Source organism: Tachyglossus aculeatus, chromosome 20, assembly GCF_015852505.1.
Source record: "Tachyglossus aculeatus isolate mTacAcu1 chromosome 20, mTacAcu1.pri, whole genome shotgun sequence".
In the NCBI taxonomy this organism is placed as follows: Eukaryota; Metazoa; Chordata; class Mammalia; order Monotremata; family Tachyglossidae; genus Tachyglossus; species Tachyglossus aculeatus.
In genome coordinates, this window is record NC_052085.1 from 2,515,436 (window position 1) to 2,542,621 (window position 27,186).

General features: G+C 49.0%; 2 protein-coding genes across 2 annotated transcripts; one reads left to right on the forward strand and one right to left on the reverse strand.

Annotated features, from left to right (window-relative positions):
• The first annotated feature begins 2,258 nt into the window (after positions 1-2,258).
• On the forward strand, positions 2,259-18,883 carry GTF3A (general transcription factor IIIA). The gene is made up of 9 exons (XM_038761596.1): positions 2,259-2,408; positions 3,949-4,049; positions 7,170-7,266; positions 11,152-11,240; positions 12,747-12,820; positions 13,911-13,991; positions 15,869-16,098; positions 18,151-18,210; positions 18,692-18,883. The coding sequence occupies exons 1-9, from the start codon at positions 2,259-2,261 to the stop codon at positions 18,863-18,865; spliced, it is 1,056 nt and encodes a 351-aa protein (XP_038617524.1). The 3' UTR covers positions 18,866-18,883.
• On the reverse strand, positions 18,348-27,075 carry MTIF3 (mitochondrial translational initiation factor 3). Its single transcript, XM_038761597.1, has 4 exons — positions 27,010-27,075; positions 24,828-25,279; positions 22,298-22,455; positions 18,348-19,159 (listed from the first exon to the last, which is right to left on the reverse strand). The coding sequence occupies exons 2-4, from the start codon at positions 25,276-25,278 to the stop codon at positions 18,932-18,934; spliced, it is 837 nt and encodes a 278-aa protein (XP_038617525.1). The 5' UTR covers position 25,279; positions 27,010-27,075; the 3' UTR covers positions 18,348-18,931.
• Between the last annotated feature and the right edge of the window lie 111 nt (positions 27,076-27,186).

Genomic DNA, 27,186 nt, shown 5'->3' on the forward strand with positions numbered 1-27,186 from the left:
TACTAATGAATGGGCAGGGAATGTGTCTACCAACTGCTATACTTCCTCTCCCAAGCTATTAGTACAGTGCTCTGTGCACTGTAAGCTCTCAATAAATCATAGATTATTTGAATGAACTCCTAATTAGCAGTTTCTGATAACCAGCCAAGACACTGACATCTCAATAAAAGAGGCAAGAACAAACGAGAAACCTTCTGACTTCCCCTAATGAGCAACCCTGCAAAAACCCATACACTTCAACTTATTTCAAGAAGAAAGTTCTCCCCATTACTTTTCAATTTTGCCTTCCTTGGCTGACCAAATGCTACCCCTGTAACCTTCATTAGACTGAAATTTTTAGACACCAATACGGGATTGTTATAGTTCATTAAAAAACTGGCTCCCAATCATTCCCATTTTACCGCAGGTAATTTGGCAGGGACGGGACAAGCTCATAGCTCATAGCCATCATAGCCATTGGAGAAGCAGCGTGGCTCAGTGGAAAGAGCACGGGCTTTGGAGTCAGAGATCATGGGTTCAAATCCCGGCTCTGCCAACTGTCAGCTGTGTGACTTTGGGCAAGTCACTTCACCTCTCTGTGCCTCAGTTACCTCATCTGTGAAATGGGGATTAAAACTGTGAGCCCCCTGTGGGACAACTTGATCACCTTGTAACCTCCCCCAGCGCTTAGAACAGTGCTTTGCACATAGTATGCGCTTAACAAATGCCATCATCATCATCATTATTAGCACTTTTTTAATGGCATTTATTAAGCGCTTACTATGTGCAGAGTGCTGATTTACAAACTCTATTAAGCCCTTACTCCCTTATCTGTCATTCCCTGTATGTTGCCAGCTTGTACTTCCCAAGTGCTTAGTACAGTGCTCTGCACACAGTAAGCGCTCAATAAATATGACTGAATGAATGAGGGTGGCCAATGGTGGCCTGTCACTTCGCCTCAGTCATCATCAATCATATTTATTGAGCGCTTACTGTGTGCAGAACACTGTACTAAGCGCTTGGGAAGTACAAGTTGGCAACTTGTAGAGACGGTCCCTACCCAACAGTGGGCTCACAGTCTAAAAGGGGGAGACAGAGAACAAAACCAAATGTACTAACAAAATAAAATAGAATAGATATGTACAAGTAAAATAGAGTAATATGTACAAACATATATACCATCATCATCATCATCATCATCAATCGTATTTATTGAGCACTTACTGTGTGCAGAGCACTGTACTAAGCGCTTGGGAAGTACAAGTTGGCAACATATAGAGACGGTCCCTACTCAACCGTGGGCTCACAGTCTAAAAGGGGGAGACAGAGAACAAAACCAAACGTACTAACAAAGTAAAATAAACAGAATAGATATGTACAAGTAAAATAAATAGAGTAATAAATATGTACAAACATATATACAGGTACAGTCCCTCAACTGAGGGGTGACTGGGTCCTCTCAGGGGCTAATGGCGGGAGGGAGGCCGTTGTGGGCAGGGATTGTCCCTATTTACTGCACTTTCATCATCTTCATCATCAATCGTATTTATTGAGCGCTTACTATGTGCAGAGCACTGTACTAAGCGCTTGGGAAGTACAAATTGGCAACATCTAGAGACAGTCCCTACCCAACAGTGGGCTCACAGTCGAAAAGGGGGGAGACAGAGAACAAAACCAAACGTACTAACAGAATAAAATAAATAGAATAGATATGTACAAGTAAAATAGAGTAATAAATATGTACAAACATATATACAGGTACAGTCCCTCAACTGAGGGGTGACTGGGTCCTCTCAGGGGCTAATGGCGGGAGGGAGGCCGTTGTAGACCGTGAGCCCGCTGTTGGGTAGGGACTGTCTCTATATGTGGCCAATTTGTACTTCCCAAGCGCTTAGTACAGTGCTCTGCACAGAGTAAGCGCTCAATAAATACGATTGATGATGATGATTGTCCCTATTTACTGCACTTTCCAAGCGTTTAGGACGCAGTGGGCGCTCAATAAATACAAGTGAATGAATGAATGGCGGCCACCTGCACACTCGAGGCGGCCTTCCCTCAGCCACGCGCCTCAGGAGGGGAGACGACGGTGGGGGTGGCCCCACTGCGCATGCGCCCGTCCGCGCGGACACCACGCCGGCGCATGCGCCGCCCCGCGCGGACCCCCTCGCCGGCGCATGCGCCCCACCGCTTGGTCCAGGGCCGGGCCCGTCTGCGCCTGCGCCGGCGCGGCGACGGCGGGCGGCAGGGGACCTCCCTCGCCGTTCCGCGAAGGGGGCCCCATGGCTGCAGGCGAGGAGGAGGAGCAGGAGGCGACCAGTTCAGTCGCCCCTCTGCTCGCCAAGAGGTTCATCTGCTCCTTTCCGAGCTGCAGCGCCAACTACAACAAGGCCTGGAAGCTAGACGCCCATTTGTGCAAGCACACCGGGGAGGTAAAGGGCTGGGGGACTGGAAACAATAATAATAATAATCATCATCATCATCATCATCATCATCAATCGTATTTATTGAGCGCTCACTATGTGCAGAGCACTGGACTAAGCGCTTGGGAAGTCCAAGTTGGCAACATCTAGAGACAGTCCCTACCCAACAGTGGGCTCACAGTCTACAAGGGGGAGACAGAGAACAAAACCAAACATGCTAACAAAATAAAATAAATAAATAAAATAAAATCACGGCATTTATTAAGCGCTTACTATGTGCAAAGCACTGTTCTAAGCGCTGGGGAGGTTCCAGGGTGATCAGATTGTCCCGCGGGGGCTCACAGTCTTAATCCTGGCTCTGCCAGTTGTCAGCTGTGTGACTTTGGGGAAGTCACTTCACTTCTCTGTGCCTCAGTTCCCTCATCTGTAAAATGGGGATTACCTGTATATATGTATATACGTTTGTACATAGTCATTACTCTATTTTACTTGTACCTATCTATTCTATGTATTTTATTTTGTTAGTATGTTTGGTTTTGTTCTCTGTCTCCCCCTTTTAGACTGTGAGCCCACTGTTGGGTAGGGACTGTCTCTATATGTTGCCAACTTGGACTTCCCAAGCGCTTAGTACAGTGCTCTGCACATAGTAAGCGCTCAATAAATACGATTGATGATGATGATGATCAATCAATCAATCGTATTTATTGAGCGCTTACTGTGTGCAGAGCACTGTACTAAGCGCTTGGGAAGTACAAATTGGCAACATATAGAGACAGTCCCTAGCCAACATCACCATCATCATCATCAATCGTATTTATTGAGTGCTTACTGTGTGCAGAGCACTGTACTAAGCGCTTGGGAAGTACAAATTGGCAACATCTAGAGACAGTCCCTACCCAACAGTGCGCTCAGTGGAAAGAGCCCGGGCTCGGGAGTCAGAGGTCATGGGTTTGAATTCCGGCTCCACCACTTGTCAGCTGTGTGACTGTGGGCAATAATAATAATAATGGCATTTATTAAGCGCTTACTATGTGCAAAGCACTGTTCTAAGCGCTGGGGAGGTTACAAGGTGATCAGGTTGTCCCACGGGGGGGCTTACAGGCTTCATCCCCATTTTACAGATGAGGTAACTGAGGCCCAGAGAAGTGAAGTGACTGGCCCAAAGTCACACAGCTGACAATTGGCGGAGCCGGGATTCGAACCTCTGACCTCTGACTCCAAATCCCGGGCTCTTTCCACTGAGCCACGCTGGGCGAGTCACTTTCACTTCTCTGGGCCTCAGTTTCCTCGCCTGTAAAATGGGGATGAAGACCGTGAGCCCCCCAGGTGGGACAACCTTGATTACTTTGTATCCCCCCCCCAGTTCTTGGCACAGAGTAAGCGCTTAACAAATACCATCATCACCAGCGCAGAATTAGCAGACATGTTCCCTGCCCATAACGAGCTTCCAGTCCACAGGGGGAGACAGACGTTAATGTGAATAAATAAGTAATTTGTAAATACTCTTAATAGCAGTAGCCAAGTTGATTTTCTCTTTTTTTCCTGCCAGAGACCATTCGTCTGTGAGCATGAAGGCTGTGGCAGAGCCTTCATCCGCGACTATCACCTGTCCCGCCATTCTCTCACGCACAGCGGCGAGAAGCCGTTCACGTAAGTGGGGCCTGGGCTCTTTTTCGGATAATGGGGCTGAGGGAGGAAATGGATAATCCTCGCTTTGGTCGCCCGGGATCTTGGGATTTAGGGGAATTCCAACTCCCCAAGTTGTGCCCGAGCTCTTTGCTGTCTGACAGGCCCTTCCCTGATTTTGTCCCGGTACCTACGCTTTGCCATTCTGATTTTCCCGCTCTATTCTTCATTTTTATTTTTTAAAATGATACGTGTCAAGCACTTACAATGTACCAGACACTGATCTAAGCGCCGGGGTAGATATAAGGTAATCAGTTTGGACGCAGTCCGTGTCCCCCGTGGGAATCCTCATTTTATTTTATTTTTTTGGATGGCATTTATTAAGCGCTTACTATGTGCAAAGCACTGTTCTCAGCGCTGGGGAAGTTACAAGGCGATCAGGTTGTCATCATCATCATCAATCGTATTTATTGAGCGCTTACTACGTGCAGGGCACTGTACTAAGCGCTTGGGAAGTACAAATTGGCAACATATGGAGACAGTCCCTACCCAACAGTGGGCTCACAGTCTAATCCCCATTTTCCAGATGAGGAAACTGAGGCACAGAGAAGGGAAGTGACTTGCCCAAAGTCACACAGCTGACAGTTGGCAGTGAGGTCACTGAGGCGCTCGCCCAAGGTCCAAGTGGCAGAGCTGGGACTGGAATCCAGGTCCTTATGATTCCCAAGCCCCTGCTCCGTCTGCTAGCCCACGCTGCCTAGACTGTAAACTCATTGTGGGCAGGGAATGTATCAATCAGTCAATCAATCAATCAATCGTATTTATTGAGCTCTTACTGTGTGCCGAGCACTGTACTAAGCGCTTGGGAAGTACAAGTTGGCAACATCTTTTAGACTGTGAGCCCACTGTTGGGTAGGGACTGTCTCTATATGTTGCCAATTTGGACTTCCCAAGCGCTTAGTACAGTGGTCTGTACATAGTAAGCGCTCAGTAAATACAATTGATGATGATATAGAGGCAGTCCCTACCCAACAGTGGGCTCACAGTCTAAAAGGGGGAGACAGAGAACAAAACCAAACATACTAGCAAAATAAAAGAAATAGAATAGCTATGCACAAGTAAAATAAATAGAGTAATAAATCTGTACAAACATATATACAGGTGCTGTGGGGAAGGGAAGGAGGTAAGATGGGGGGATCGAGGGGGAGAGGAAGGAAGGGGCTCAGTCTGGAGGACGGTTAGTCAGTTTATTGTTCTGTTGTACTCTCCCAAGCGCTTAGTACAGTGCTCTGCAAACAGCAGACGCTCAATAAATACTATTGACTGACTGATTGCGTCTCTGCTTTGAACTTCCTTCTCCTTTGGACTCCTTTTTGGCAGCTCCTCAGGTCTGCGCGGGATCGATGCGGCCGGGGAATCGGGGGCCATGTGTCCGCGCTACAGTCGGAACCGAGCGCAGGGCACCGGTTTCCGGGAACGTGGGGTTCTTTGGGATCCCGGGCTGAGGCGGGACTAGTCGGGCTTGGTCTTTGAGGCAAGAGAAGCAGCGGGGCTCAGTGGAAAGAGCCCGGGCTTTGGAGTCAGAGGTCATGGGTTCAAATCCCGGCTCCTCCAATTGTCAGCTGTGTGACTTTGGGCAAGTCACTTCACTTCTCTGCGCCTCAGTTCCCTCATCTGTAAAATGGGGATGAAGACTGTGAGCCCCACGTGGGACAACTTGATCACCTTGTATCCACCCCCAGCGCTTAGAACAGTGCTCTGCACATAGAAAGCGCTTAACAAATGCCATTATTATTATTATTATTATTATCATTATTATTATTATTATTATTAAGTAGCAGAAGCAGCGTGGCTCAGTGGAAAGAGCCCGGGCTTTGGAGTCAGAAGTCATGGGTTCAAACCCCGGCTCCGCCAATTGTCAGCTGTGTGACTTTGGGCAAGTCACTTCACTTCTCTGGGCCTCAGTTCCCTCATCTGTAAAATGGGGATGAAGACTGTGAGCCCCACGTGGGACAACTTGATCACCTTGTATCCAGCCCCAGCGCTTAGAACAGTGCTCTGCACATAGAAAGCGCTTAACAAATGCCATTATTATTATTATTATTATTAAGTAGCAGAAGCAGCGTGGCTCAGTGGAAAGAGCCCGGGCTTTGGAGTCAGAAGTCATGGGTTCAAACCCCGGCTCCGCCAATTGTCAGCTGTGTGACTTTGGGCAAGTCACTTCACTTCTCTGGGCCTCAGTTCCCTCATCTGTAAAATGGGGATGAAGACTGTGAGCCCCACGTGGGACAACTTGATCACCTTGTATCCACCCCCAGCGATTAGAACAGTGCTCTGCACATAGTAAGCGCTTAACAAATGCCATTATTATTATTATTATTAAGTAGCAGAAGCAGCGTGGCTCAGTGGAAAGAGCCCGGGCTTTGGAGTCAGAAGTCATGGGTTCAAACCCCGGCTCCGCCAATTGTCAGCTGTGTGACTTTGGGCAAGTCACTTCACTCCTCTGGGCCTCAGTTACCTCATCTGGAAAATGGGGATTAAGACTGTGAGCCCCCTCTGGGACAACCTGATCACCTTGTATCCACCCCCAGCGCTTAGAACAGTGCTCTGCACATAGTAAGCGCTTAACAAATGCCATCATTATTATTATTATTATTATTATTATTATTAAGTAGCAGAAGCAGCGTGGCTCAGTGGAAAGAGCCCGGGCTTTGGAGTCAGAAGTCACGGGTTCAAACCCCGGCTCCGTCAATTGTTAGCTGTGCGACTTTGGGCAAGTCACTTCACTCTGGGCCTCAGTTACCTCATTTGGAAAATGGGGATTAAGACTGTGAGCCCCCTCTGGGACAACCTGATCACCTTGTATCCACCCCCAGTGCTTAGAACAGTGCTCTGCACATAGTAAGCGCTTAACAAATGCCATCATCATTATTATTATTATTATTAACCTGATCACCTTGTAACCTCCCCGGTGCTTAGACCAGTGCTTGGCACCTAGGAAGCGCTTAATAAATGCCATTAAAAAAAAAAAAAGTAGCAAGATGGCAGGCGCCTGTTCCGGTTTCTAACGCGTGGCAGTTGTGCTTTGGTGTCCTGAGTTTGATTAAAAACCTGAAGGGAAGCCGGGCCCCGTGGGATTTACAGGTGTGCGGCCACTGGCTGCGGCCAGAAGTTCACCACCAAGTCAAACCTGAAGAAGCACGTGGGACGCAAGCACGAGAACCAAGCCAAGCGATACCCGGTAAGCGAGAGGGCGCGAAGCTTCACAACCCGAGTGGGCCCCGCCTCCCGAGGGCAGCGCCGTCCCAAATTTAGGTTCTCCAAGAAGGGCTGACGGGAATGGAAGAGCGGCGAGGTCCACGCATCCGGCCGAAGGGCCCAATTCCCTGTAGTTGCTGCCGCCCCAGCTTGAAGCTTATCTTTGTCCAGAAACGCTCTGGACATATTACTCCCCTCCTCAAAAACCTCCAATGGCTACCGATCAATCTGCGCATCAGGCAGAAACTCCTCACCCTGGGCTTCAAGGCTCTCCATCCCCTCGCCCCCTCCTACCTCACCTCCCTTCTCTCCTTCTACTGCCCAGCCCGCACCCTCCGCTCCTCCACCACTAATCTCCTCACTGTCCCTCGCTCTCGCCTGTCCCGCCATCGACCCCCGGCCCACATCATCCCCCGGGCCTGGAATGCCCCCAATCCCTCTGCCCCTCCGCCAAGCTAGCTCTCTTCCTCCCTTCAAGGCCCTGCTGAGAGCTCACCTCCTCCAGGAGGCCTTCCCAGACTGAGCCCCTTCTTTCCTCTCCCCCTCGTCCCCCTCTCCATCCCCCCGTCTTACCTCCTTCCCTTCCCCACAGCACCTGTATATATGTATATATGGTTGTACATATTTATTACTCTATTTATTTATTTATTTATTTATTTTACTTGTACATTTCTATCCTACTTATTTTATTTTGTTCGTATGTTTGGTTCTGTTCTCTGTCTCCCCCTTTTAGACTGTGAGCCCACTGTTGGGTAGGGACTGTCTCTATGTGATGCCAATTTGTACTTCCCAAGCGCTTAGTACAGTGCTCTGCACATAGTAAGCGCTCAATAAATACGATTGATTGATTGATTGATTGATTGAAGCTGCCTGGCAGGATGGGGTCACTTCTCCGGTTCCCTTGACCTACAGCCCTGTTTCCTTGCCCGCGTCCCCTGCGCTCCTCGCCCACTTCCCTGAGGAAATCACTGACCGGAGCATTGGGAATCCATTGTGCTCTCCTCCTTCCTGCACCCTGTCATCAGGCCCCGTCCAGGGGCTGTCTGCTGTCCCTGACATCCCGGCTCCCCGCTGTGGCTACCGCCTCCCCGCTGTGGCTACCACCTCCCATAAGAGGATCCGGTCAGCCGGTGGCTCCTGGAGACGGGCCTGGGGGCCAGAGGTCGCGGCTTCTTACCCCAGCCCTCCCTCTTGTCTGCTTGGGCGACCTCGGGCCATTCACTCCGCTCTTCTCCGCCTCAGTTTCCTGATCTGTAAATCCACTCTTCTCCGCCTCAGTTTCCCGATCTGTAAAATGGTGATTAAATCTGTGAGCCCCATTGAGACAGGGACAGTGTCCAACCAGATTACCTTGTGTCTGCCCTAGTGCTTGGCACATAGTAAGCGCTTAACAAATACCACAATTACTAGTCCCAGACTGAGCCCCCTCCTTCCTCTCCCCCTCCCCTCCCCACAGCACCTGTATATATGTATGCACGTATTTATCACTCTATTTTATTTGTACATATTTATTTTATTTTGTTACTATGTTTTGTTCTCTGTCTCCCCTCCGCCTTACCTCCTTCCCCTCCCCACAGCACCTGTATATATGTTTGTACGTATTTATTACTCTATTTTATTTGTACATATTTATTTTATTTTGTTAATATGTTTTGTTCTCTGTCTCCCCCTTCTAGACTGTGAGCCCACTGTTGGGTAGGGACCGTCTCTCTAAGTTGCCAACTTGGACTTCCCAAGCGCTTAGTACAGTGCTCTGCACACAGTAAGTGCTCAATAAATACGACTGAATGAATGAATAGTACTAGTACTGAACTGAACACTGCTGGCCCGGGTGCTCCTGGGACCCTAAACTAGCATAAAAAGAAATGATGATGGTTTTTATTAAGCACTTGGGTGCCAAGCACTGTGCTTAGTACTGGGGTAGATTCATTCTTTCCCCTCCTCTCCATCCCCCCCACCTTACCTCCTTCCCCTCCCCACAGCACCTGTATGTATGTATATATGTTTGTAAGTATTTATTACTCTATTTTATTTGTACATATTTATTTTATTATTTTATTTTGTTAATATGTTTTGTTTTGTTCTCTGTCTCCCCCTTCTAGACTGTGAGCCCACTGTTGTGTAGAGACCATCTCTATATGTTGCCAACTTGTACTTCCCAAGCGCTAAGTACAGTGCTCTGCACACAGTAAGCGCTCAATAAATACGATTGAATGAATGAATAGTACTAGTACTGAACTGAACACTGGCTGGCCCGGGCGCTCTTGGACCCCTAAACTAGCATAAAAAGAAAAGAAATGATGATGGTTTTTATTAAGCACTTGGGTGCCAAGCACTGTGTTTAGTACTGGGGTAGATAAATAGGTACATTCATTCATTCATTCAATCGCATTTATTGAGCGCTTTCTGTGTGCAGAGCAGTGTACTTGGGAAGTACAAGTCGGCAACATATAGAGACGGTCCCTACCCAACAGTGGGCTCACAGTCTAGAAGGGAGAGACAGAGAACAAAACAAATTAACAAAATAAAATAAATAGAATATGTACAAGTAAAATAGAGTAATAAATATGTAAAAACATATATACATGAAGTTGGACACAGTTCCTGCCCCCCTCACAGTCTAAGAAGGTGGGGGAAATAAGTAGTTTACCTCCATTTTACAGAAGAGGAAACCATAACCTCATCATCATCATCATCATCAATCGTATTTATTGAGCGCTTACTGTGTGCAGAGCACTGTACTAAGCGCTTGGGAAGTACAAGTTGGCAACATATAGAGGCAGTCCCTACCCAACAGTGGGCTCATAGTCTACAAGGGGGAGACAGAGAACAAAACAAAACATTACCAAAATAAAATAAATAGAATATGTACAAGTAAAATAGAGTAATAAATGTGTAAAAACATATATACATGAAGTTAGACACAGTTCCTGCCCCCCTCACAGTCGAAGAAGGTGGGGGAAATAAGTAGTTTACCTCCATTTTACAGAAGAGGAAACCGTAACCTCAGAGTGAAGTGACTTTACGTGGTCACAGAGCAGGCCAGTGGCTGAGCCGGAACTCAATCAATCAATCAATCAATCGTATTTATTGAGCGCTTACTATGTGCAGAGCACTGTACTAAGCGCTTGGGAAGTACAAATTGGCAACACATAGAGACAGTCCCTACCCAACAGTGGGCTCACAGTCACACACAGACCCGGATCTTGCATTGCCCGCTCAATCAATCAATCAGTCGCATTTATTGAGCACTTAGTGTGTGCAGAGCACCGTACAGAGAAGCAGTGTGGCTCAGTGGAAAGAGCTCGGGCTTTGGAGTCAGAGGGCATGGGTTCAAATCCCGGCTCCGCCACTTGTCAGCTGGGTGACTTTGGGCGAGTCACTTCACTTCTCTGGGCCTCAGTTCCCTCATCTGGAAAACGGGGATTAAGTCGGTGAGCCCCACGTGGGACAACTTGATTACCTTGCATCTACCCCAGCGCTTAGAACAGTGCTTTGCACATAGTAAGCGCTTAATAAATGCCGTCATTATTATTGTTATTATTACTAAGCGCTTGGGAAGTACAAGTTAGCAACATATAGAGACAGTCCCGACCCAACAGTGGGCTCAGGGCTGCCACTGCGACAGGTTTCCAGCCGCTGAGCAGAAGCCCCTAACTGTGCTCTGCCCAAGCCAGGATACCCTCCCCTGCCACACAGTCCAGCAACTGAATTGCAAACTTGCACTTCCCAAGCGCTTAGTACAGCGCTCTGCACACCGTAAGCGCTCAATAAATACGAATGAATGAACTAGCGAGCTTGAATCCAGCTCCGAATAACTCCACCCCCCGGATTTACCGTCTCCACAATAACACGTTTTTCCAAACAGTGCGACTTCGAAGGCTGTGACAAGTCTTTTAAGAAGCACCAACAGCTAAAAATTCACCAGTGCCAACATACCAAGGAGCCGCTATTCCAGTAGGTATTGAAATGACCATTGAAATTATATCATTAAGGAGTGTAATTTGGGAAAGACTTCATGTAAGCGTGAGGTGAGGGTGGGAGTGGAAATGGATTGGGCCTTCGGGTGGGTAAGTCTCTCCCTGAGTCCCGGGGGAATAACGTCTGATGTCCAGCCAGGATGAAATGGATTTTGAACGGTCCGTTTTTTATTTTTTAATGTCTTGGAGTCAGATTAAATTAGGAACGGATAGGACAGATAACAAAGATGAGGGTGGAAGATAAAGTCCCATGAGGGAAAGAGAAGTTGGAGTGGGTTATTGCGGAGGAGAAGAAAGTGGTCAGGGCGACCAGGTTTTGTCATAGGGCTGTGAGCCCACTGTTGGGTAGGGACCGTCTCTATGTGTTGCCAACTTGTACTTCCCAAGCGCTTAGTACAGTGCTCTGCACACAGTAAGCGCTCAATAAATACGATTGAATGAATGAGTAGGGCAGGAAGCTGAGTAGAGGTCACGGGACTGGGCGGGGACCCCAGCAGGAGAATTCCTTGATGCCGAGGTGAGGACCAGGGGAGGGGATGCAAGGGAGGCCACTCATCCTCGGCTCCAAAAGGGCTTGGAAAATAGAAGAGATCCAACTGCCCGGATGGTCTGCCCTCAATCAATCAATCAATCGTATTTATTGAGCGCTTACTGTGTGCACAGCACTGGACTAAGCGCTTGGGAAGTACAAGCTGGCAACATCTAGAGACGGTCCCTACCCAACAGTGGGCTCACAGTCTAGAAGGGGGAGACAGAGAACAAAACCAAACATACTAACAAAATAAAATTAATAGAATAGATAGGTACAAGTAAAATAAATAAATAGAGTAATAAATATGTACATACATATATACAGGTGCTGTGGGGAAGGGAAGGAGGTAAGATGGGGATGGAGAGGGGGAGAGGAAGGAAGGGGCTCAGTCTGGGAAGGCCTCCTGGAGGAGGTGAGCTCTCAGTAGGGCCTTGAAGGGAGGAAGAGAGCTTGGCAGATGGGCAGAGGGAGGGCATTCCCTCGGCGGGTAGGGGTGGAGTGCACGCATTTGTGTCTCGTGCTTCATTCACGGGCTCGTTCGGCCCATCCCAGACTCAGACCTGGGCTCGGCTTGGCCGCTCCCCTCTTGGATCTGCCACCAGAAACCCCTAACTGTATCCCAGGCTCCCTCAAGGGAGCCAGGGAGAGAGAGGGAGAGGAAGTGGTGGGGGGACGGGAAAGGGAGGGGAGAAAGAGGGAAGGAGGGAAGGAGGAAGGGAGAGGAGAGGGGGATATTTCCCTGGGAGCAGTGGGGTTGGCGGAGGGCTGGGTTCTGAGGTGTCAGCTGGGCCGGGGCAGCCTTCTAGACCGTGAGCCCACTGTTGGGTAGGGACCGTCTCTATATGTTGCCAACATGGACTTCCCAAGCGCTTAGTACAGCGCTCTGTACACAGTAAGCGGTCAATAAATACGATTGAATGAATGAATGATGCTGAGCGTTTCCACACGTAGGTGCCACCACGAAGGGTGCGGAAAACACTTTGCTTTCCCCGGCGGTCTGAAGCGCCATGAGAAGATGCACGCAGGTAGCTCTGCTGTTCGATTGAAGCACTTGGGATCAATCGGTTTTATTGAGGGCTTAGTGTGTGCACAGCACTGTGCTAAGGGCTTGGGAGAGTATACTGTAACCGATACATTCCCTGCCGACAATGAGTTTAACAGAGAGGGAGATAGACATTAATATAAATAAATAACTTCCAGATATGTACGTAAGTGCTGAGGGAGGGTGGTGAATAAAGGGAGCAAATCAAAAAGGCTGTGAAGATGGGGAGAGTAATTGGGATGAAATACATTGATAAAAATACAGTAGCACGTAGCTGAGGAAAGAAAAAGGCAAACTCTACAGGGAAGACAATGTAGTACAGTGCTCTGCACATAGTAAGCGCTCAATAAATACGATTGATGATGATTAGGTCAAGGCAGAGGGGTCAGTGGCAGAATTTTGCCGATTATTTGGGTTCTTACACTTGGTATCAGCAGGCCTTGTGGTCCTGATCTTTTGAGTTTTGAAAATGACTCCACCTTACAAGGGGGGTTGATTTATGGATTTATTGATTATAAAAATCAGTCGATCAGTGGTATTTTTGAGCCCTTTAAGGAAGGCTAGGCACCGTACTAAGAACTAGGACGGGTACAACAAGCAAAGCATGGTTCCCTGCCCTCAAGCTTCCACCCTAATCGGGGGAGGACAAAATGATTTGTAGTAATGGGAGAGGGAGGAAGAATGAGGGAATAGTCAGTGGTATTAGGAATGTCAGGATGAGGCAGCTGGATGTACCGAACTTGGCCTCTGTGCTCCGATGCTAAGGATCGGGACCAGATTGAGGCTACAACTCTGTTTTCTAAGTTTAGGACACCCCCGCATGAAGGGAGGTTGAGGGGAGAGGGCCTCAGAGGGGGCCGAAACTGGGGAACCCCTTTTTCAGTGATCTTGGAGAAAGAGAGAGAGTCGTGGGGGATAGTTTCTCAGCCACACTGGTGAACTAAGCTGCTTTAATCTGCCAGAGGTGAAATGGAAGTGACATAGGAATTGAGCTGTGAAATTGCCTGGCTAATGTTAACTTGGGCACGGCAATTGCCGCGCGAACTAGAAACTAACTGATCTTTTGAAAATAGGGTACTCCTGCAGAAAGGGGTGTTCCTTTGTGGCCAAAACATGGACAGAACTCCTGAAACACATGAACGAGAGCCATAAGGGTAAGTTCCTAAGATGGTGCCGGGAGCCACTAAATGCTCAGTGAATTCGGACTGATTGAATTTCAGATGAGGAAACTGACTTCCTCCCTTCCAGGTTCTCCTGACTTGCGGGTTCTTTCCATTAGATCATGCTGTTTCTCCCCACCTTTCTGCTTTCAATTCCCAGTATCCCCCAGCTGGGACCATTAGCTTCAGTCCAGCAGGTCTGCTCAGACTGGGCCTCCTGTGTGGAAGTCTCCTCCCTGTTCTCTGTGCAGCCCCAATTCTCTTCTCGCCCTCAAAGCTCTCAACCCTCCCAGCCTTTGAGAAACTGCTCTTGATTAACCCTGCTTCCAGCTCAGCCCTTGCATTTTGATGTTGATGTGCGGTGACTGTTCTTCCGTGCCTTGGGTCTTTTGGAATGTGAAGTTGGGAAAACCGGGTGCTCCTTATCTCCTCCTCCTCTCCACCCCAGCCCCTGCAAACTGCGATTTGAGCGCTCACAGTTGTGACGGTCCCTTTTAAATTCACCTCCTTTGGTGCTGGGTGAAATCTGGTTGCCAGGCCTGGAAAGAAAGAGGCGGAGCGGGCACATTTTTTATAAAGCAACGCGTACCGGCGTACCAATTTGTACCAGGGCCCTCATAAATTGGGAAGGAAGGAGGGGCTCAGATTGGCCGCGTCTTTTCTGCAGCCCTGAGTGGACAGGGAGAAAGAGGAGGAGGAGGAAGTTTGAGCCTCGGGCTGCTCCAGGGATTTCCCTCCCCACTCCGATATTTGAAGGGAGAGGGAGTTCCTGATGGGGGAAGTGTGTGAACAAGGAGGCTGAGAACGGGAACTAGAGTGGAACAAAGTGTGAGCTGGGGCAAGGTGGGATAAGTGAGGGGAGAGAATAATTGGAGTGCCTTCAAGCCAGTGGTCATGAGTCCCGAGCCTGAGGATCGTCTCTATCGGACGAGACGGGGGCTGGATGGTGTAACTGGGAGCCAGGGTATTTGGGGTTTTGTTTGAGGTTTAATTTGTCCGAGACTCATGTTTGTGCTGAACCCCTGCTTTGCCCGTCTTCCCCTTCTTCAGAACATCTAGAGTGTGAAAATTGGCCGCGTCTGTTCTGCAGCCCTGAGAGGACAGGGAGAAAGAGGAGGAGGAGGAGGAAGTTTGAGCCTTGGGCTGCTCCAGGGATTTCCCTCCCCACTCCGATATTTGAAGGGAGAGGGAGTTCCTGATGGGGGAAGTGTGTGAACAAGGAGGCTGAGAACGGGAACTAGAGTGGAACAAAGTGTGAGCTGGGGCAAGGTGGGATAAGTGAGGGGAGAGAATAATTGGAGTGCCTTCAAGCCAGTGGTCACGAGTCCCGAGCCTGAGGATCGTCTCTATCGGACGAAACGGGGGCTGGACGGTGTAACTAGGAGCCAGGGTGTTTGGGGGGTTTAATTTGTCCGAGGCTCACGTCTGTGCTGAACCCCTGCTTTGCCCGTCTTCCCCTTCTCCAGAACATCTAGAGTGTGAAAATTGGCCGCGTCTCTTCTGCAGCCCTGAGAGGACAGGGAGAAAGAGGAGGAGGAGGAAGTCTGAGCCTTGGGCTGCTCCAGGGATTTCCCTCCCCACTCCGATATTTGAAGGGAGAGGGAGTTCCTGTTGGGGGAAGTGTGTGAACAAGGAGGCTGAGAACGGGAACTAGAGTGGAACAAAGTGTGAGCTGGGGCAAGGTGGGATAAGTGAGGGGAGAGAATAACGGGAGTGCCTTCAAGCCAGCGGTCACGAGTCCCACGCCTGAGGATCGTCTCTATCGGACGAGACGGGGGCTGGACGGTGTTTGGGGTTTTGTTTGAGGTTTAATTTGTCCGAGGCTCACGTCTGTGCTGAACCCCTGCTTCGCCCGTCTTCCCCTTCTCCAGAACGTCTAGAGTGTGAAACATGCGGCAGGGCATTTAAGCGCAAAGATTACCTTAAGCAGCACGAGAAGACTCACCAGGCAGAAAGGGAAGTGTGCCGCTGCCCGAGGGAAGGCTGCGGGAGAACCTACACAACCGTGTTTAACCTCCAGAGCCACATTCTTTCGTTTCACGAGGAGCTGCGACCGTTTCCGTGTGAATACCCCGGCTGCGGGAAAAGGTTTGCGATGAAAGTAAGTAGCTGTGCTCCCTGGCCTGCTCTACTTACCGTCACCCACTGTCGATCGTAGTTCCCTACGATTTGGGCTTTCGGGTGACATCCCTGTATATATGCATCCTGTATATATGTATATATGTTTGTACATATTTTTTACTCTATTTATTTATTTTATTTGTACATATCTATTCTATTTATTTTATTTTGTTAGTATGTTTGGTTTTGTTCTCTGTCTCCCCCTTTTAGACTGTGAGCCCACTGTTGGGTAGGAACTGTCTCTATATGTTGCCAATTTGTACTTCCCAAGTGCTTAATACAGTGCTCTGCACATAGTAAGCGCTCAATAAATACGATTGATGATGATGATCCCTGTTCTCGATGGTTGCTGTAATAATAATAATAATGACGGCATTTGTTAAGCGCTTACTGTGTGCCAAGCGCAGTGCTAAAGTTTCCTTGGGCATCAGCCCTTCGCTTTGGGAGTATTTTCACTGACAAATCAGAGATATTGACATCTCTAGTCCGTTAGCCCAAGGTGCCTTTTGGCTGAATAGGAGGTGACAGGTTATGCTAAGTGTATTTATATGTAGAAACAAAATCTAATTTAAAATCTTTCATTATTCCTGCCAATCTAATGGCTGTATAATCATGTACTTGTGATATTGTGTCTTTGACGTGTTATTTTGGGGACACATTAGTATCCCTCCCATTATTTCCTAAGGGAAACTACTTTGTTTTGCACTCTGAATAATAGTAATAATAATAATGATGGCACTTATTCATGTTAAAATTATTTTGGGGACACATTAGTATCCCTCCCATTATTTCCTAAGGGAAACTACTTTGTTTTACACTCTTAATAATAATAATAATAATGATGGCATTTATTAAGCGCTTACTAAGTGCAAAGCACTTTTGTAAGCGCTGGGGAGGTTACAGGGTGATTACAGTCTTAGTCCCCATTTTACAGGTGAGGTAACTGAGACACAGAGAAGTTAAGTGACTTGCCCAAAGTCACACAGCTGACAATTGGCAGAGCTGGGATTTGAACCCATGACCTCTGACTCCAAAGCCGGTGCTCTTTCCACTGAGCCACGCTGCTTCTTGGCCTTAGCACTTCATTCATTCATTCAATTGTATTTATTGAGTGCTTACTGTGTGCAGAGCACTGTACTAAGCGCTTGGCAATCAATCAATCATATTTATTGAGCGCTTACTATGTGCAGAGCACTGTACTAAGCGCTTGGGAAGTACAAATTGGCAACACATAGAGACAGTCCCTACCCAACAGTGGGCTCACAGTCTAGAAGGGGGAGACAGAGAACAGAACAAAACATATTCACAAAATAAAATAAATAGAATAAAATAGAATAACAGAAGTACCTGTGAATAGAGGGTGTTTGGAGAAGTGGGGATTTTGGGGTTTTGGTTAAAAGCCTTCTCTCTGCGACTGTGGTTATACACATTTGATTTCTGGGGCTACGTTCTGTTTGAACGCTCAGTATGGTGGTTTCAGTTAACTGTAGTCTTAGCGCTCAATAAATACGATTGATTGATTGATTGATCCCCAAGTGTTGGGCATGGCATATTCCAAATGAACGAGGTTTTTTTTTCCCCCCATGACTTGACCGGGGGAGCTGGGGGAGAATCTAGCCAGGACTCGGGGAGGGCACAGTTTGCATTTTTGCAGAACCCTGCACTCGAGTAAACTGGCGCGGGAGTACTCACCGTTTCCGATGCCGTGTACACATACACAACGGTTTTATTTGCACACCACGTCCAAGACAGGCTTGCGTTGACAGAAGAACGTCCCCCAGTGCCCTCGATCGATCAGTGTGGTGTTTGCGTGCCTGCTGAGCGTTGGGCACTGTACTGTGTCAGTATACTGGCCTCCCCCACTATCCCTGGAGCCTAGTAGAAACAGGCCCAGGGACCCACTGGGCTTATTCCCTCGGAGGGGTGAGACACCAAAGCGCAGAGAGGCCCTCAAGGATTGGGCACGAGATTAGGGGATTTCAGCTCTGCTCTCTGTAACCTTTGTCCTCCTCCTCTCCCCCGCTCATTGCAGCAGAGTCTCACTCGGCACGCCGTGGCACATGATCCCAACAGGAGGAATCCGAAGAGCCAAGTGAGTCCAAATGGCTGGGAATGTGGGAGCCCTGTTAGCTGAGAGGGATTTTCAGAAGACCTTTTCTCTGACATCAGAGGCCAGGCCACTCAGCAGAGGTCGTTGAGGTGTTTGTACAAAATACAGGGTCAACTTTGCTTTGGTACTTGAGTTTATTGTAAGAGAGGAATGCTGAGTGCAAGCCTGTACCGCCACAGGCGACTCGCTCAGCCGACCCCGGGCCTCCTGGGCGGACGGGAAGCTACGAATGGTGCCAACACTGACGGCTCTGGAAAGCTCACCCACTGACTCACGGACGTCTGGGTTTTTGACAGGAGTCCGGGGTTGGGGGGTAAGAGTAAAAAAAAAAATCGGCCAACCCCGAGGGACCGATTATGTAAACTTCTCCTCGCCACCAACGGGGAGAACGAGCTAAATTTCCTTCTTAAAATAGCAGCTCGGTGTTGATCGTCTGCCACGGTGGTGTGTTTTCTCCCGGAAGGTGAAGCGACCTCGGAGCAAGCGGACGCTGGCTTCTCGCCTCAGTGGGTACATCCCTCCCCGCTCCGGACCCGGAGGCGACGTCGAGGCCCTTCTGCCTGGAAGTGACCCGGGGCTGCCCGGCGGCGAAGTCAACACGTTCCCGACTGTGGCGACCTTGACCCTGGGCGAGTGAGCCCGCGAGCGGGCCCGGTCCGGCTGGCTCTCGCTTGGATTGCGCTGTATTTTCCCTTAGCAAACATCACTGCCGCAGGCCGTCGGACCCACAGGGCTCATCCCCGCTTTTCCCGGGCGACAGACCCCGCCCGCCTTGCTTCTCTTCCTGAGTCTTCTTATATTCGTTGATTTCCTTTTTGCTCATGGCCCGGAGGACGCACGTCGCCGCTCTTCCGTCTTTGATCACTCGGGGCTTCGACGTGAAGGTCACCAGGATCGGGACGGCCTGGAGGATCTCATCGAAGAGCCCCTCCTAAGGAGAGGGGGGACACAGAAATCTCGCTCTGTGGAGCTCCGGTGCGTGGACGGCGATAAGCGTGACTTCCCCACAGACCGTCAGAGGGGCTGGGACTCCAGATTCAATCAAACAGTGGTATTTATTGAGCACTTGTTAGGCGCAGGGCGCTAAGCGCTTGGGAGAGAACGGTACAACAGAGTTAACAGACACACTCCCTGCCCCAGACGCGCTTACGGTCTAGAAGGGGAGGCAGGCATTAATGTGAATATATAATTTAAAGAAATGTACCCAAGTGGTTTGGGGTTGGGGGCGAGTTACCAAATGTCCAAAGGTGACAGATTCAAGTGGGGAGATGGCGCAGAAGGGAGGGGGAGCTGGGGAAAAGAGAACTTAATCGGAGAAGATGTGCTCTGAAGGGGGAGAGTGGTGGTCTGGCGTATACGGATGGGGGGAGGACGTGGGCACGGGGTTGGCGCTGAGATAGATGACATCAGGGCACGGTGAGTAAGTTGGCATTAGAGGAGCGGAGGGTGCCAGCTGGACTGCAGTAGGAGATCAGTGAGATTGGAAGGGGCACGGTGACTGCCTTAAAGCTGTGGGTAATCAGTCATATTTATAGAGCGCTTACTGTGTGCAGAGCATTGTACTAAGCGCTTGGGAAGTACAAGTTGGCAGCATATAGAGACAGTCCCTACCCAACAGTGGGCTCACAGTCTAGAAAGGAGTCTCTGTTGAATATTTGGGGGTGCTCTGGTTAGGCCCCATTTCTGCCTGTGAACCTTCCGCTCCAGTGACCATATGCTCCTTCTAAGTCAGGATTGCGTCTCCCAAACCTGTTGCATTCTCCCAAGGGCTTAGCGCAAGGCTTTGCATGAAATAAGGGCTCAGTAAATATCACTGATAGATGGACTGTAAGCTTCCTAACGCTCTGAGGGATGGCAACACTCTGCCTACAATTTCCTTGGGCAGGGAGTAGCAGAAATAGTGGTGATGGGCATCCTAGTTGAGGTATTTATTGAGCGGCAACCAAATGCAGTGCACTGTGAAAGTGAAACAGGGGGACAAGATAGGCCCACTGCCCATGAGGAGTTTACGATAACAATAATGATGGCATTTATTAAGCACTTACGATATGCAAAGCACCGTTCTAAGCGCTGGGGGGATTACATGGTAATTAGGTTGTCCCAGGGCTCACAGTCTTAATCCCCATTTTACAAATGAGGGAACTGAGGCCCAGAGAAGTGAAGTGACTTGCCCAAAGTCACACAGCTGACAATTGGCAGAGCCAGGATTTGAACCCATGACCTTTGACTCCAAAGGCCATGCTCTTTCCACTGAGCCGTGCTGCTTCTCATACAACCGAATGCTCTACCACTAGGCTACACTCCTCCTCGATTATTATTATTGAGTACCGAGCACCATGCTAACCAACATTTTTCCCCAAATACTCTAATTCTCTGAACATTCCGAAAATGACCTTTCGATTGCTTTGCAAATAAAACCTGTCTCCAATCACCTCAGGAAATCAAGCCGAAAATTCCCTTCATTGTGTTCATTACCCTTAACCATCCAGAAACCACTGTATTTCGCCCTAGCATTTTGGTGCATATTTAGGACCATCGTCAACACTTTAGGGATACATTTAGCCAATTTATTCATGCTAACCAACATTTCTTCCCAAATACTCTTAATTCTCTGAACATTCTGAAAATGACCTTTCGATTGCTTTGCAAATAAAACCTGTCTCCAATCACCTCAGGAAATCAAGCCGAAAATTCCCTTCATTGTCTTCATTGCCCTTAACCATCCAGAAACCACTGTATTTCGTCCTAGCATTTTGGTGCATATTTAGGACCATCGTCAACACTTTAGGGATACATTTAGCCAATTTATTCATGCTAACCAACATTTTTTCCCAAATACTCTAATTCTCTGAACATTCTGAAAATGACCTTTCGATTGCTTTGCAAATAAAACCTGTCTCCAATCACCTCAGGAATTCAAGCCGAAAATTCCCTTCATTGTGTTCATTACCCTTAACCATCCAGAAACCATTGTATTTCGTCCTAGCATTTTGGTGCATATTCAGGACCATCGTCAACACTTTAGGGATACATTTAGCCAATTCATTCATGCTAACCAACATTTTTTCCCAAATACTCTAATTCTCTGAACATTCCGAAAATGACCTTTCGATTGCTTTGCAAATAAAACCTGTCTCCAATCACCTCAGGAAATCAAGCCGAAAATGCCCTTCATTGTCTTCATTGCCCTTAACCATCCAGAAACCACTGTATTTCGCCCTACCATTTTGGTGCATATTTAGGACCATCGTCAACACTTTAGGGATACATTTAGCCAATTTATTCATGCTAACCAACATTTTCCCCCAAATACTCTAATTCTCTGAACATTCTGAAAATGACCTTTCGATTGCTTTGCAAATAAAACCTGTCTCCAATCACCTCAGGAATTCAAGCCGAAAATTCCCTTCATTGTCTTCATTGCCCTTAACTATCCAGAAACCACTGTATTTCATCCTAGCATTTTGGTGCATATTTAGGACCATCGTCAACACTTTAGGGATACATTAAGCCAGTTTATTCTCCTGTACCGACCCCCCACACCAACTCGACAGGCGGACACTGAAGGCTACACAAAGATAGGCACCTTTGAGCAGAAGCTGGGTTTCTCCACTGTGTTTGTAATCCTGAACAAACTACGAAATGGGGCCATCTTTCAACGGTTCTCCAGAGCACAGTGGTTCTGTCACTGTGCAGTGACCAAAGCCAAACCCCTCCCTGTTGCCAGTCGTCACGTCACCAGGGCGAGAGTGTGGTTGTCTCCAAGCAACCCATCCCCACCATGGCGAAAATCAACTCCCAACTACGGTGCTTCAGGGCAGTAAGATCTCCCCCTCTCCCCATCGAGGCCCTAGCTCGGTCTGGTTGCCGAAGTGACGACGATACCTGTGCTGTTGAGGGGCACACCGCTCGTCCCAACTGGCCTAAACTATGAGTTCTGGGGCATGGAGGGTCTTGCCACCCCTCCTCTCCCTCCCTCACCATACACACACGACTCTCAGGACCCCCATTCCATCACACAACCCCAATGGGTGACGGTGGGGGTGGGATCGGAGCCCGTTTTGCTCACCAGGTTATGCTCCTCTTCCTTTACGAACTTCCCTTTCTTTATGGTAATTCGGACTTGATGCTTCTTCTCGATCCAGTCCTGAATCTGCTTCGTCTTGGTGTGTAAGTCGTGTTGCGTGATGCTTGAGGAAAAGATTAACTCCTTCAGCTGGGTAGGTCCTGGGGAAAGAGAAGCCAAATCAATCAATCAATCAATCGCATTGAGCGCTTACTGTGTGCAGAGCACTGTACTAAGCGCTTGGGAAGTACAAGTTGGCAACATATAGAGACAGTCCCTACCCAACAGCGGGCTCACAGCCTAGAAGGGGGAGACAGAACAAAACCAAACATGTTAACAAAATAAATAGAATAGATATGTACAAGTAAAATAGAGTAATAAATATGTATAAACATATATTCATGTATCAATCAATCAATCGTATTTATTGAGCGCTTACTGTGTGCAGAGCACTGTACTAAGCGCTTGGGAAGTACAAGTTGGCGACATATAGAGACAGTCCCTACCCAACAGCGGGCTCACAGCCTAGAAGGGGGAGACAGAACAAAACCAAACATGTTAACAAAATAAATAGAATAGATATGTACAAGTAAAATAGAGTAATAAATATGTATAAACATATATTCATGTATCAATCAATCAATCGTATTTATTGAGCGCTTACTGTGTGCAGAGCACTGTACTAAGCGCTTGGGAAGTACAAGTTGGCAACATATAGAGACAGTCCCTACCCGACAGTGGGCTCACAGTCTAAAAGGGGGAGACAGAGAACAAAACCAAACATACTAACAAAATAAAATAAATAGAATAGATATGTACAAGTAAAATAAACAGAGTAATAAATATGTACAAGCATATATACATATATACAGGTGCTGTGGGGAAGGGAAGGAGGTAAGATGGGGGGATGGAGAGGGGAAGGAAGGGGCTCAGTCTGGGAAGGCCTCCTGGAGGAGGTGAGCTCTCAGTATACAGGTGCTGTGGGGAAGGGAAGGAGGTAAGGCAGGGGGGAAAGCATTCATATTTATTGAGTGCTTACTGTGTGCAGAGCACTGTACTAAGCGCTTGGGAAGTACAAGTTGGCGACATATAGAGACGGTCCCTACCCGACAACGGGCTCACAGTCTAGAAGGATGGGATGGGGAAATTTTCAGGCGGGGATCAAGGACAGTTGGTGGTCTGCTCGGGCAGGGGCCCGTTGGGGACAGTCTGGAAGGGGGTGAGGGTGTCAAGCGCGGGCCCTGTGACCAAACGCACACCCAAACCACCTCTCTTTTCAACCCGGCCGGTTTCCCGGAGTGGCCCAAAATGAGTGATTTCTGGACCACGGGTCATTTGCGGACTGATAGCCGGGAGGGTGGGTATCCCTGCTCCGCGCCACGGACCCCGTCCCCTCCAGCCGGCCTGTTTTCCGGGCCTGCTGTAAAGCCCAGCAGAAGGGAAGGGGACCACTTTTGAGCCCCAGGTGTCACCACCCACTGAAACCTTCCGAATGCAGGGCTGAGGGAAGTCAGTCGGCTATATTGAGCACTTACTGAGCGCAGAGCACTGTAATAATAATAATAATAATAATGGAATTTATTAAGTGCTTACTATGTGCAAAGCACTGTTCTAAGCACTGGGGAGTTTACAAAGTGATCAGGTTGTCCCACGTGGGGCTTACAGTCTTAATCCCCATTCTGCAGATGAGGGAACAGGCTCAGAGAAGTGAAGTGACCAGCCCAAAGTCACACAGCTGACAAGTGGCGGAGCTGGGATTTGAACCCATGACCTCCGACTCCAAAGCCTGGGCTCTTTCCACTGAGCCGCGCTGCTTAAAGCGCTTGGGAGAGTATGATACAACAGATCGAGCAGAGGAGGAGCGCGGCTAGAGGAGCAGCGTGGCTTCAGTGGGAAGAGCCCGGGTTGGAATCAGAGGTCATGGATTCAAATCCCGGCTCCGCCACTTGTCAGCTGTGTGACTCTGGGCCAGTCGCTTCACTTCTCTGGGCCTCATCTGGAAAATGGGGATGAAGACTGTGAGCCCCCCCGTGGGACAACCTGATCACCTTGTAACCTTCCCAGAGTGCTCTCCACATAGTAAGCGCTTAATAAATGCCATTTTAAAAAAAAAAAGATAAATTCCGCTTGCCAGCCCCTTATTTTATCTTGTTAATATGTTTTGTTGTCTGTCTCCCCCTTCTAGACTGTGAGCCCACCGTTGGGTAGGGACCGTCTCTAGATGTTGCCAACCTGGACTTCCCAAGCGCTTAGTACAGTGCTCTGCTCACAGTAAGTGCTCAATAAATACAATTGATTGATTGATTGACCCAAAGAGCCGGGGGGTGGGGGGGTCGGTCAAGGCATTTGCTTGCTCCATAACAACAGCTACGGCTGAAGCGTGTCTGGCTGCGGTGGGGGTCTGGGCCTCATGTCCCAATTTGTACTTCCCAAGCGCTTAGTACAGTGCTCTGCACATAGTAAGCGCTCAATAAATACGATTGATGATGATGATGATGATGTCCCACCCCCCTCGCCCCCGGGCAGTGCCCACCGGTCTGGGGCTTGGCCTTGCTCTCCTCCCGGAGGCGGAGCCGTTCCTCATGGATCTGGCTCCCGGTGAGCAGCTGGTAGAGCGGGGGGTCGGCAGCGGGCCGCAGCAGGACCAGTCTCAGCCCGCGCTCCTCCATGAGGCGGATCACGTCTGCCCGGTGCATGGCTCCCAAGTCCTCCCCGCGCTCATCCAGCAACCGCAGGACGCGGTGCTGGATTTTCCTGCCCACGTTGCTGATGGTCGGTTTGGACGGCATCTTCTTCCCCCGCGGCTCCCCCCCCACCGCCTCATCCGCCGAACAGAAGGGCCGGGCGAGCGGGGTCCGGGCCACCGGCCACAGCGGGCCCGGTGCCAGCCGACGCAGGACGCAGGCGCCCGCGCAGCTCCCGCCGTGGACGACGGCGGCCTTCGGGGCCCCCGGCAGCAGCTTCTGCAGGCACAGGGCCGCCATCCTGGGAAAGCGGGGGGAAACGTTCATTAAACCCGGTCGGCTGGTCCCTTTCAGCCTGGCACTGCCAGCGCCCCGCTGGCACCCGCCCTCCCCAATGGGCCAGGAGGGTCGACACGACGGTCGTGTTCCCACCCCTTTGGCGCCCGTCGACCAGGAATCAGTCAATCGATGGAATTTACTGAATGCTTACTGTGTGTCGACCAGGAATCAATCAATCAATGGAATTTACTGAATGCCTACTGTGTGCGGAGTACTGTACTAAGCATTTGGGACAGTACAATATAACAATAAAAGAGATAAATTCCCTGCCCACAACGAACTTAGTCTAGAGGGGGACTCATCCAGCCCCTCCTTGCCTAGATGGGTCCCCCACCTGTCCTTAGGATTTGGCCCGGTAGCCCCCGGTCGTACCCCCCATTGTGACATTCCCCACAGCGCTCTGAGGCCTGGACCCGTGGGGCTGCTCCAGGGCCCCAGCAATCCATCTAATCTAATTATTACTATCATCATCATCATCAATCGTATTTATTGCGCGCTTACTGTGTGCAGAGCACTGCACTAAGTGCTTGGGAAGTCCAAGTTGGCAACATATAGAGACTGTCCCTACCCAACAGTGGGCTCACAGCCTAGAAGGGGGAGACAGAGAACAAAACCGAACATATTAACAAAATAAAATAAATAGAATAGATATGTACTGCGCCTCAGTTCCCTCATCTGTAAAATGGGGATGAAGCCCTGTGATCCCCACAGGGGACAACCTGATTCCCTTGTATCTACCCCAGCGCTTAGAACAGTGCTTGCCACATAGTAAGCACTTAACAAATAACGTCATTATTATTATCCCCCCCTTCTAGACTGGGAGCCCACTGATGGGTAGGGACCGTCTCTATATGTTGCCGAATTGTACTTCCCAAGCGCTGAGTACAGTGCTCTGCACACAGTAAGCGCTCAATAAATACGATTGAATGAATGAATGGAAGAGGGCTGGGACACACTGGGCTCCACGTTATCACTCACTCGGGCTCCTGGCCAAGGGGACGGGGAGAATCCCCCTCTCCATCCCCCCATCTTACCTCCTTCCTTTCCCCACAGCACCTGTATATATGTTTGTACATATTTATTACTCTATTTATTTATTTATTTTACTTGTACATATCTATTCTATTTATTTTATTTTGTTAGTATGTTTGGTTTTGTTCTCTGTCTCCCCCTTTTAGACTGTGAGCCCACTGTTGGGTGGGGACCGTCTCTAGATGTTGCCAATTTGTACTTCCCAAGCGCTTAGTACGGTGCTCTGAACACAGTAAGCGCTCAATAAATACGATTGATTGATGATGTCTGTACATATTTATTACTCTATTTTACTTGCACATATCTATTCTATTTTATTAGTATGCTTGGTTTTATTCTCCGTCTCCCCCTTTTAGACTGTGAGCCCACTGTTGAGTAGGGACTGTCTCTATATGTTGCCAACTTGGACTTCCCAAGCGCTTAGTACAGTGCTCTGCACACAGTAAGCGCTCAATAAATACGATTGAATGAATGAATGGAAGAGGGCTGGGACACACCGGGCTCCATGTTACCGCTCACTTGGGCTCCCGGCCAAGGGGACGGGGAGAATCAAACCCCTCGAGCCAAGCCTAGGCAAGAGAGCTGCCCTCGATCCCTTGCCGCTTTCCAACCCCACGGCAGACGATTCCACGTTTGTGAGGAGAAGCCGGGGGTGCTTACGTTGCCCCTTGAAGCCAACGGATTTTCCCGGACACGTACGGACGCTAAAGCGCAGTCGGTCCTTCGGACGGTCGACCTGCACGGAGGAGGAGAAGGAAACTTTAGCGCTCTTTGCAGTCGGGCTCTGAAATGAACTGATTTTCATCAACTCCCTAAAAGATGAAGTCTGAAGTTTAG

Excerpts from the sequence above, each read along its gene's own strand:
- GTF3A (XM_038761596.1), top strand. The coding sequence starts at position 2,259 with ATGGCTGCAGGCGAGGAGGAGGAGCAGGAGGCGACCAGTTCAGTCGCC. Across the intron at positions 2,409-3,948 it reads TGTGCAAGCACACCGGGGAG|AGACCATTCGTCTGTGAGCA; the intron begins GTAAAGGGCTGG and ends TTTTCCTGCCAG. Across the intron at positions 11,241-12,746 it reads ACCAAGGAGCCGCTATTCCA|GTGCCACCACGAAGGGTGCG; the intron begins GTAGGTATTGAA and ends TTCCACACGTAG.
- MTIF3 (XM_038761597.1), bottom strand. The coding sequence starts at position 25,278 with ATGGCGGCCCTGTGCCTGCAGAAGCTGCTGCCGGGGGCCCCGAAGGCC. Across the intron at positions 22,456-24,827 it reads CAAGGCCAAGCCCCAGACCG|GACCTACCCAGCTGAAGGAG; the intron begins GTGGGCACTGCC and ends CTCTTTCCCCAG. Across the intron at positions 19,160-22,297 it reads AGGAAGAGGAGCATAACCTG|GAGGGGCTCTTCGATGAGAT; the intron begins GTGAGCAAAACG and ends CCCTCTCCTTAG.